At 35.9% G+C, this 12,004-nt stretch overlaps 1 protein-coding gene across 4 annotated transcripts in view; it reads left to right on the top strand.

Annotated features, from left to right (window-relative positions):
• LOC127791138 (carbon catabolite repressor protein 4 homolog 3) overlaps nucleotides 1-12,004 on the top strand; it is a 28,572-nt gene that overhangs the window by 883 nt on the left and 15,685 nt on the right. For 2 of the 4 annotated variants that reach the window (XM_052320933.1, XM_052320931.1), the window contains exons 2-10: nucleotides 361-524; nucleotides 699-764; nucleotides 897-949; nucleotides 1,058-1,139; nucleotides 2,441-2,527; nucleotides 5,272-5,364; nucleotides 5,457-5,489; nucleotides 5,658-5,770; nucleotides 7,632-7,743. In XM_052320933.1, the coding sequence (XP_052176893.1) occupies nucleotides 361-524; nucleotides 699-764; nucleotides 897-949; nucleotides 1,058-1,139; nucleotides 2,441-2,527; nucleotides 5,272-5,364; nucleotides 5,457-5,489; nucleotides 5,658-5,770; nucleotides 7,632-7,743 (803 nt within the window). The remainder of the gene's footprint in view (nucleotides 1-360; nucleotides 525-698; nucleotides 765-896; nucleotides 950-1,057; nucleotides 1,140-2,440; nucleotides 2,528-5,271; nucleotides 5,365-5,456; nucleotides 5,490-5,657; nucleotides 5,771-7,631; nucleotides 7,744-12,004) is intronic. The other 2 variants (XM_052320934.1, XM_052320932.1) reach the window with 2 other exon arrangements.

Raw genomic sequence — 12,004 nt, 5'->3', positions numbered from 1 at the left:
GCTGGGGTACCCTATTTATAGCCAATTCCCCAGTGTGAATGGCATCTTCAATCCCTATGCACTTATCTGGTTTATATTGGAATTTGAGGAGTATCCTGACAATTATCTGAAAATAGTTCTCCGAATCAGTTCCTAAAATATGCTTCCCTTTTGCTACGGTTCCAAGTAAACAAATTCCTTTTCTTTTCATACGTATTTGTATATTGTTGAATATAGAATGTGAATATATTTTATATATTTGAGCGCAGGCCCTTTATACCCTGTTATTAGGCCAACATAGTTTGATCTCATTTAAGTTTAGTTGTTCTATTTGTATCTAATATTGGTGATCGGAAACATTTTGACTATTTGATGCTACAGAAACATTTATGGTTGTGTCATATAACATTCTGGGGGACAGAAATGCTTCAAAACACAGAGATTTATACACATATGTTCCTTCAATTTACATGAAATGGGATCGTCGCAGGAGAATCATATGCAGAGAACTCTTAGGATTGGACCCTGATATAATCTGTTTGCAAGTAAGCTTCCTTCTGGTTTTTTGTTGGATAAAAAAGCAAGTGATAACAATAACAGAAAAAATCTTTATGAAATGCATACAGATGGGATTTTTTACAATAAAAGAACCAAAATACTGTGGTTTAGTTGAGTTTCAAGTATAACCGAAAGAAAGTTTGTTGGTGTGCTTTTGTTAGGAGGTGGACAAGTATTTTGATCTCCTGAACGTAATGGAGAATGCAGGATATAGTGGCTCATATAAGGTTTGTTTTAAGTTTTGGGTTCTACATCCTAGTCAGCTGCTGGCCTTTCCAGGTTCAGATAATGGAAACCTTGACAGGTTTTATGTTAAATTGTTGTGGTAATATTCTAAAATAAGTGCAATGCTTCCTTAGAAGCGTACAGGAGATGCGGTTGATGGCTGTGCCATGTTTTGGAAAGCTGATAAGTAAGAAGATATACCGGGATATACATGTATTTTCTTTTCATCATTGAATTACAAAATCCATGATTTGGTTCATTTAGGTTGAATCATTTTATTATTTCATTCTGCCAGGTTTCGGTTGTTAGAGTGTGAGACCATTGAATTTAAGGGATACAACCTTCGTGATAATGTTGCTCAGCTGTCTGTTTTTGAGGTACTGATTCGTAAAACATTGAAACAATATTTCGATTATGTTTCTAGTGAATTGTTGTTTCATGATGTAGCTTATGTATCTGTAGACTTAGATATCTACATATGGCTGTTCCTATGCCGGAGCCAAACCCATTACCTAGGAGGGATTGCACTGGTTAATAATAGCAAACCCTTTTGACTATTTTCAGATTTTTTTTCTGCTGATGTTTATACTTGCTAAAATGTCTAAATAATTGATCAAGTGATCCTATGTCTGCAAATTGGTAACTTATATAACAATGGTTGAATTACCTTTTGATTGGTAACTTATTAACTTATACTAGTTTTGTCACATGCTGACCTTTTTCTTCCTTTATTTAGGTTGTTGACAACCTTAATTTGCCGAAAGTACTCACCATAACTCTGTTGAATAAACAATAACAAAACTTTACCATTACCATCCGTGCTGCAACATGAACAACTGCAAAATTGTTAAATTTGTCATGATTAGTTATGACCTTTATCAGCATAAAACTTCAACGAAAAGACTCAGTGACACAAGGATGGATACCATAACTGGACAACCTTTTGTGAACATATTCTTGTTTTCATTTCTTATTTAGGAGGAATTTTTTTTTTGGATAATCTTTGCTTTTGTTGATATACATATACATATATATATATTTATGTGAGCTATCTCTTGAATTTTCTGTGGCAATTTTTTCAAATATACTCCTGTTGTGCACAGGTTTTTCCCTTTTGTCATTTTTTTATAAAATTATTTACTATAAAAAGCAAAGGAAATTGTTTTACTCCATAGGCTGTAAAGATGCTAAGCACCTCTTACATTTATACTTGAAATTAAGACCAGTAATGACCTAATCATGAGCTGATCCTTGGGGCAGGTAATATATATATATATATATTTGTGCCTCATTGATTTTCTTAACATTTAAATTAATTGTACTGTTCATTTTAATATGCAAATACACTCAGAACACAAATGGAAGAAGAATAAGTATCATGAAGGGTTTAAAAGGAAATGTGTTACCACTTGCTTCATAGTTGGCATGTCTTTAACTAAGTTGGGGACCATGCACAATAATGGTCTGTATGTGTACCGTAATCAGCTGGTTTCTGCCATTGGTCTTCTTTTGCACCACCCACTGAAATTGCACAAAAGTACTGGATTGATAAAGTTTTGTTTATGAAAATCATTTGTATAATATAAAATCTGAAGAACCCTGTTCAATGTGATCCCTATTGTTACATGTTCTGTTCATTGTCACACTACTAGAATCTTACTTTGCTTCATACAGGCAGATGTCTGAAGCTGAGTCAAGAAGATTTGTAGTTGGAAACATCCATGTTCTTTACAATCCAAGCCGGGGGGACGTGAAACTTGGCCAAGTAAGTCCTCTAACTTATGCAATTTCTTAAAACTTGAACTGGAAAGAGATTTTGTTCTTTTGTTGTCATCCTTACAAGGTAATTTTGATAATTATACTGTAAAGACTTTCTATTGATCTGTTCAACACCCCCCCCCCCGGCCTACTTCTATTAGTTGGCATATTGTTGGCATCAGATATCCAAAAATGATTTTCAAGCTTCTGTGATTATTTACGGCTTCAATAATATGCTTTTGAAGAAAATTGAGATATGACTGATTCATATTGTGTAATTGTTGCACAATTTCTTCAAATTAGGGTTCCAAATAGCAATGCATCTCAGCAAAGTAATGGCTATACATCAAAAATTTAGTGTTAAGATTGAAAACTCTTACCTGTAATCTCTGAAACAGATCTGTTTTTCTGTTGTAATTTCCCTGCTTTTCTCACAGGCTCACATGGAGATGTGACATTATGGCCTCGGGGTGCCACCATGTTTGCTTAATAAAGATAACCCAAATAGAATAACTTTGTGGTTTTTCTCAAAGAAATAAAAAGGTCAAACCAGTTGCTCCAAACTAGGTCACCCTGTAGCAGTAATACATTGTCTTTGCTACCTGCAAAATAGGATAAGCAAGCTCGTTACATATAATTATTTTTCTTCTTCCTAGTAGACAGTAATTACTGTCCGCTGAAATATGCACCAGACAAATTCATGGTTCTGATTCAGATAGGCAGCAAATATAGGGTAGATTATTTATTTATGAAGAAAAACTAACTCCAGCTACTTGATGTATGTGATATTCCACCTTCTAATAATCAACAAGTTTCTTGATAACGTACAAGGAGTTGATAGGCCTACCTCTAGGAGGGGGTCTGTTTACTTGGTCTGGTTCAAGGAAGAATCCCTCTGTTTTGCCTAGTTAGGTTCTTGATCACAGGCCATGGAAAGACCTCTTCCCTATGCTTCTTCTAATCACTTGCATATGTTGGAGTCTGGGGGTATGACTATTCAGTTAGGGGAACTTGTAACTATTGCTTGGCACAAAATATTTAAATTACTAAAATGGACCTTAAAATTTGGAACATGGAGATTTTTGGTAAGAGTGAGTTTAGAATTGGCAGAGGCAGTTGAGGAATATTAAATCACTTGATGAGAAAGAAGTGCTGGGCACTCTTTTTGGGGAGGAAGTGTTGTCTGTATCTTGCATGTGAGGTGAACTAGGTAGGCTCGTCTTCTTAAAAAAATTTCTGGAAGCAAAAGTCTACAACTCTGTTTGTTAAGAACGTTACAGAACCACAAAGTTTTACATAAAATGGCTAACAGATGACGGAAGGAATAACCACATAGGGAAAATTGGTATTGAAGGATAAGAAGCTTTCACAAGGAATCAAAAACCAATGTTATTGCTATCTTAGTGTAAATTGTTCATGCAAAAGAAGATTGGAGACCTACTTTTCCTTGATTTTAAGTCTATTTCGAATGAGCAGAAAGGTGCTTGAAAGACCTCTGGAAGAAGATTAGCCGGTTGAGCCTGTAAGAGTTGCAATGGGATGAAGCCCCTGGAAGTGGTTTTACCAGGACCTTTCTTCATTGTTGGTTGGTAGGAGAGTTTAAACACCTTGAGAGAGTATTTTGATTCTCCGGGTTCAGCAAAAGCTATAGTGCCACCTTTACTTTTTTTTCTTTTTTTTGGCTATGTGAGTGCTAGCTTTATCACTTCATGCCAAAAGTGAAGATTGATTTGGAAGACATCCCATGCCTCCAATTCTTCAAGTTCTAGCTGGTAATGAGCTCACAGCTCAAAAGTCCCATCTCTGACCGGTCCCTTATGTAGAAATGAACAAATTCAAGAGAAGCCACGAGAAGATATCCACATGTACCCCCTAAAAGGCTAACTAGCTCTTTCACACAAAACCTTTTACATACAAATGTCCTGAAAAATCGGTCAAATTATTGAGTCTCCCTTGAAACATGAAGACTTATGCCAAAAATTTTGACAAACTACTCTCTTGACTAACTAAGAACGCATCTGATAGTGGTGACATATTGGTACTATCTGTATATCTGCATCATCTTTTCAAACTCCAACTGAGAAGCAAAGAAAGTTTTTTGTATGTTCGCACATTATGACGTGAGACAAAGGGACAGCAAGATAAGAACAAAAGCAGGACTAAAAATAGAGTCAGATCAAAGCTGGAGATATGAAACTTAGGGTCTAATAAAACCTTGTTGAATTTAGTAGTAAAGCTGCCTTCAAAGTGTCTTAAAAATTACTTATACTAGGGTATAAGCATCATAAAACCCAGCCATTGGTTGCAAAGGAAGCCTTCTAATCTCGGCCATGCATCTATACTAAAATGTCACATGCTAGTCACATGAGTACTTATTAAAGCTAATAATATAAATACTGACCATAAACTAAATAAATAAGAAATATAAAAGCACTAATAAATTAAAAAATGTGCTCTTGTATCACATTGGCTAACTATTAAAAATTATAAAATCGATCTTGGCATCACGACTTGTCTAAAGTTTCACACACTATCTGAATCAGTTTATTGGTGGCATGTTGGTGAAAGTTTGATAATATGTCATGGAGTTATAATGATCTACTCAAGGGAAAGGAAACCTATTGTAGCTCTGCTCATTTTGTCAAGGTTTTTTTGGGACATAAGATCTCTTATTTTTTATTTATATATGTTTTTTTTCTGTCAATGAATTAGTTATTGTCCTAGTTAATATTGAAATAATCTACACTTCAGATTCGTTCATTCTCATCGAAGGCACACATCCTCTCGGAAAAATGGGGCAGTGTACCTGTTGTGCTGGCTGGTGATTATAACAGCACTCCTCAGGTTGATATCTAGAACTGTGCATCTGCTTTCCTTTTATCTATGATAATCCTCCATGTAACAATGAAATATTACTTGTTTTTGCTACTTGACAGAGTGCAATATACAAATTTGTATGGTCATCACAGGTAGCTTCCTATATCATACTCTTACTAGATTTTGTGATCGAAGTAATATAATTTAATTCCAAATTTAGAGTCCTAGCTGATTAATGGCTGTTCTCATGGTGTAATCAAATCTCAGGTTTCATGTTTGTGGTGCTGACCTAATATTTGATGTGGCTTTCTTGTTTGCAGCTGCATATCATGTCACATGATAGAAAAGGGTTATCTGGTCAAAGAAGTTGCCATCCTGCTAACATTTTTGGCATCAAAAGGGAAAAGGAAGATCTGCTTTTTTCATTTGACAGGTATATTATTTTCTTTAGTTCCTCAACTAATATGGAGTTAAAGAACTCAATAAATGTGAACTCTGCTAATGCAATTTTAAAGTTTTTTCTCAGTTGGCTGAAATAGTGTTGTGGGAGAAGCAATTACATCCTTTCTTACTTTTTATTTTTTATTTATTGTTGTGGCATTTTTCGTAAGTAGTGCTACCATAAAGGAAAATGTCTAGAAGATTGAAAACCTCCTACCATAAATAAGAAAAGAAACATAAACAACTAAGGTCTATATATCTACAAGCATGGCAGAAAGGTGTTTTGACTTTATCTACAGGCTCAAAGCTGGGCTTTTGTTGTAACCATTCTTGCTCCCATTGGAAAGGAATTGCTCAACAGTTTCTATAATTTCTCCTTTGAGATTGAGGGAAATGTAGCCCAACTTTACACTGGGATCTTGAAGGTATTATGTGGTTAAACATTCCATATTGTAACAAGTGTTCCTTCTTATTATGCTTCATGGTATGAGAGGATCCATTTTGGTGCACAATTATCTCATCTAGAATAATAACTTTACAGTCTATTAAGCCATGCCACCCATTTTTGTCTATTTCCTTGATTACCTATATCAATACCTACTAGCATGGATCATAGTTTGTCAGGTGAGCCTAGGTGCGAGAGGCCTGGCTCTGTGGGCCTCATCACCACTGGGGCACAGTGCCCATGCTTGAGGTGCTGCCTAGGTGCACGCCTTGTGCAAGGCGCATTCCTTGTTTATACAAGTGTATTAAAACTCTCTTTCTTGTCCATTTGACTTCTTAGATCTTATTTCTTGTCGATTTGATTTCATATTCTTTTATGTAAGTAAGAGGCAAACCTAGTGGTGTAAGCTGGAGGTTTGGCAGATTTTGCGAGAGGCCTAGCTCTATGGGCCTCATCACCACTGGGGCACAGTGCCATGCTTGAGGTGCTGCCTAGGTGCACACCTCGTGCAAGGTGTATATACAAGTGTATTAAAACCCTCTTTCTTGTCCATTTGACTTCTTAGATCTTATTTCTTGTTTATTTGATTTCATATTCTTGTATGTAAGTGAGAGGCAAACCTAGCGGTGTAAGCTGGAGGTTTGGCAGATCTCTCCCACTTGCTGGGATCCTTTGGCAGTGATGTTTACTTGCTAGAAAACTACTCACCTCTGCATTCTCTTCATTTTTGTTTCTTTCTTATAATTTCTTTTGCAAATTAGAAGAAACTAATTCTATACTGTAATTGTTTTTCATAGTGTGTTCTACTTTTTTTTTCTTCTAATTTCTATTATAATTTAGAAGAAACTACTTGCTAAAAAAAGAAATGTTTTCATTTTGTGATATACTGATTTTTCTCTCTCTCTCTTCTAATATCTTTTGCAATTTAAAAGAAACTAATTATTTTTCTATAACTTTTTTTGTGTTGTGTTTTCTGCTGCAATTTTTTTCTTTTTTCTAATTGGAAAAGAAATTAGAAGAAACTAATTGTTTTTTGCAGTGTGTTCTACTATAATTTTTTCTTTGCTCTAATCTCTTTTGCACTTGGAGAACTCTAATTGCAAAAAACTATTTGTTTTTCTGAAATAATATTAGTTGTTATTATAGGGTTGGTTAGTTGTCATTTATGATTTTATGAGTTTGCATCTATGTCCTTATAGATCCATATTGAAGAATAGTATATAAGTATTTTATAAGCATTTTGAATAAATGTGCCCCTCATGTGACTGAGGCTTGCGCTTCGCCCTGTGCCTAGGCCCAAGTACTAATTTGACAACTATGTGTGCCTTGCACATTTGACAACTATGGCATGGGTTCCATTTTCTTATTTTCTGGTAGTTTCCAATTCAAATGTTTGGTTGCATTTCAGATTTTTCAAGAGCTGCTGGAGTGACAAAGAAGTAAAGGTTGCAACAGGTGATGCAGGGAGTCCAGTAGTTGAACACCCTCTAAAGCTTAGTAGTTCTTATGCCAAAGTCAAGGTACAGAATTTGAGATTCCATTGACAGGAATTTACCAGACTAAGAAGTAATGTACCTTTGTCAGTCTCAAACCAAGTACTACAAATGAACACTTATAAGATGTCAATTGCATAGGGTTATGGTCCCTAGTTTGTGATCTAGTTATGGGTCTGTGGACACAGAAATAGTTGAGGATTAGAATGTTTCTATATCTTCTTCCTTTATGTCCTATCTTGAAAGACTAGTTTGGGCTTGTTTGAGAGAACCCAATGATCTCTTTGAGTGTAGAGAAACTCTATTTTTCTGGATAAAGAAAACCTGTCCTTTTCTCCTTTTGAGAATGGCCATTTAAGTACATCTGGTTACAAGAGAACTAGAGAAACTACCCACTAACAGATAGGTAACCACCCTTGTAGAAAAACTAACTGTCACAATCAAGAAACTGAATATCTAGAACGACTGAAAAATAGAACATATCAGAACTGAAAAATAAAACTAACAGATCACCTTATCATCAAGCTGCCTTTTTCTTGCAGCCATGTGTAAAACGCTGGTACACTTGGCTGTTGAATGGGATCACTCTGACTTGGCTATTATTGCTGACTTGTCCTACTGATGGAGAATTCATAAGACATATAGCTATCCAGTTAACCCTACAACTTATGGACAAAATCCTCTGTCTAACCATCATTCATATTTCTTTGAAGTTCCTAAACTACTGTACCACCTCTTCAATGCTATTGACTGTATTTGGAATTTACAAGATGATCACCAACTTGTTTTGAATTGTTTAATGAAACATCAACTGATTTTCTAAGGTGTTGACCGGGTCAATAGCACTCTTCCATTCATATTATAGGGATTCCCTTTTCAGCACAAGTTTATGACATGGGAAATGGCTAGGACAACAAAAACATCTCCACCCACTTGAGAGGGGCTCACTTACGTTCCCACTTGTGCTGTCATTGATAAGCTATGTCAGTTTATGGTTTCTGCAACTAGAAGCATGAATTTCAAAACAATAAGCACCTAGGAGAGCGAAATCATTGCCACCAACTTGAGCAAGAGGCACTACCATTAGCTTGCTTGAGAAAAGATTGAACCATCTGCCAAATGCACACTGACCAACTCCATCCAGTAGCCTTCTCTGGGAACCCAACTAACATTCCTTTATTCAGTCCACCTCAACCACCGTGCCAGTGAGGTCTTCTAGACTTGCTTCTTGAACCACGTTAATCTCACTTGAGCAGACACTGAGCAAGTTCTATTTGCATGTGTCCCCTTGAGTTACCTTAGCCTCCCTCAAGTGAAGCTCTAGCTACCAGATTATCTCCAATTCTCTTTCTTGGAGTCCAGTCTATGCAGTCCAACTCTAGTCTCAAACTTATGAATATTATTATATCAATGTGTTGTATCTGGTTAATAAACGACCGCTTGGAAAATCAACTAAACGGACCCACACGAATGTAGGCACGAGACACTGTCCCGGACAATACAACACAGGATACAATCCTGGACAAGTGCAACATAGGACACTGTCCCACACGACCTCATGTGCGAGACATTATCTCGAACAAATGCAAGCATGGGGCATTGTCCTATCCTAAGTAATTCCACGAGAGACTTGTCCCGCACAAGCCCATGTTGAGTCCATCTTCTGCAATCTTCTCTAGTATGACATTGCATATGCCTTGACAAGCAATTTGGCCTAGTTCATGCATAACCTATTGGACTAACTCACTCTCCATACATGGTCAAGGAGATGGTGACGCGTCCAACCACCTGTCCTTGTCCCCTCATTTTTGAGGTATAAATAGGGGATCATGTCCTTTATTTGAGGACTCTAATGCTAAGTTGGAGATCTCAAATTAAACCTGGACCATAATTATATTTCTTCACTTAACCTGCTTGGGATTAGTCTGTTTCTTCTATATGAGGACTGACTTAAGCATTAGAGGGCATGCGTGAGACACTTTCCCGCATGCCTTCTTTGCTTGGACATGCATCTTCCTCAGGACAACTTCCTAAAACTCCACGGGACCACTTTTAGCTCTTTGAGACAACTCCCTAAGGACCCTCCTTACAACTCCTTGGGGACTTCTTTCACAATGTTGATCTTATTGTGCTTCAGTTGTGCTCCACCTTCACAACGTCCAGTCTCCCTAGATAATAAATTTTAGCTGTTGTAATTTGACAACAACATAATGCAATTGCAACCAAAGTGCCAAATAACATAAAAAAAACTATTATGCAGTGCTTGGATGGGGTCATTTTACCTCATCTTTTGGGATTCGGGATTTGAAATCCCAATTCCCATTTTTGGATACAAAATTGTGGAAGTGATTCGAAATTGGATCCAAATCCATGATGGATTTGGACTTGAAATGTAGAAAATTTTAAACGACTCCCAAAGTAGTGGCAGAGGCACAATATGGCCTAAAGGGGTCACACACGTCCCCCCCCCCCCCCCCCCCCAAAAAAAAAAAAACTTTTGGTTGATTGTTATAGGTGTTAATATTATGTGTGTTGAAGTGTAATTAGATTTTGATAGAGTGGTCCTTTCAATAATTTTAATCATGTTATTTGGGAAAGACAAAATCTTGGGAACTAAAGTCTCACACTTGTAACTAGTAATAAATAAAAAGTTACTTCACCTAGTTATCATTTAAAATGAAAAAAGGCATTGAACTCGACTTAATTTTATTGGTTGTTATTTAAGTTTAAAGTGACCAGTTGTGCATTGTAAAGTCTCTTATGTTGCTATTGATTATTATAATATTTAAAAGCAAAAAACTAATTTTAAAACTTCAAAGTTCAAACACATGTCAAATTTCATAATGGCAAAACCCAAAAAGCCTTTGAAATGTTTACAGGAGAAGAGATGAGGCAAACAAAGAATCTTATCTATGATTAATTATAACTTTTGTTATTTTTTAAAACATATTTTTGTGGGCACTTAATTAGGATTGATATTATTTTTTTTTTATAATTTTTTTGTATTATTCAAAAATGACCCTCCTAAAATTTTATCTTGGTCTGTCCCCTGTCCCAAAGGGATGTTATTTTGGACTACAAAATTCAATTACATATTAATTTTTTTAGATAACATTAATTTTAAATTTTTTTTTTTTCTCATTCATTGTTATGAAAGAATGCCTCAACATCTGATAAGCTGTTGAAACAGGTTCAAATAGATAGCGTTCAAAGCTATCTCTTAGCTGGTTTGCTAGAAAAAATTTAGCAGATAAGGATTAATTTAAAATTCTTAAAGTTTAGGCTATGTTTTAAATTATTTGATCAATCTTAGCTACAATTTTTTTGATAAGTTATCTCCTATAGTTGAGGTAGTATTTGAATAGATTGTTAGATAAGGATGACTTGTGTATTTAAACAATCCATTGAACTCAATAAGTGTGGTGTTCTTCTTCCGTTCTATATGCTTTCAAGTTTTAACTGAAATTCCTTTACCTCTATCTATTATGCTATTTGTTCCTAAGTTCAATCCTTCACAAAACCAACAAATTGGTATCAAAACCAATATTCATGAGGAGCCAGTGAGATTGAGAAAGAGTTTGATTATCTTCCAAAAGGACTATCTAGCTATTTTTTTATTAGTTTTTTCCTGATTAGCCTAATCATCATGCAATCCAAAGCACCATTCACTGCTATAGCACCGCCAGTGTTTCAAGGAATAAACTATCAGATTTGGGTTGTTAGGAAGGAGGTTTGTCTAGATGAAACAATCTCTGGGAGGTGGTTGAGGAAAATTATGAAGTTCCTTCATTACCGAACAATCCTACAGTTGCACAACTTAGGAATCACAAGGAGAAAAAGCAGAGGAAATCAAAGGCAAAGTCATGCCTATTCTCTGCTGTTTCCCCAATTGTTTTCATAAGAATCATGACTCTGAAGACAGCAAAAGAAATCTAGGATTTTCTCAAGGAGTATGAAGGAGATGAGAAGATCAAGGGGATGCAGATGCTGAATTTAATTAGAGACTTTGAGCTGCAACGAATGAAGGAATCAGAGACCATTCAAGAGTACTCTGATAGACTTCTAGAGATCGCAAACAAAGTGAGATTACTGGGAGGAGAATTTGCTGACACGAGGCTTGTCCAAAAGTTGCTGGTTTTAGTCCCTGAAAGGTTTGAAACAACAATTTCAGCCTTAGAAAATACAAATGATCTGTCAAAGTTAGCCTTAGCAGAACTCTTGAGTGCTCTTCAAGCACAAGAGCAAAGAAGATCTATGAGGCAAGAAGGTACTATAGAGGGAGCAATGT

Source organism: Diospyros lotus, chromosome 14 (assembly GCF_014633365.1).
Source record: "Diospyros lotus cultivar Yz01 chromosome 14, ASM1463336v1, whole genome shotgun sequence".
In the NCBI taxonomy this organism is placed as follows: Eukaryota; Viridiplantae; Streptophyta; class Magnoliopsida; order Ericales; family Ebenaceae; genus Diospyros; species Diospyros lotus.
This window is presented reverse-complemented; position numbering and strand designations above follow the sequence as displayed.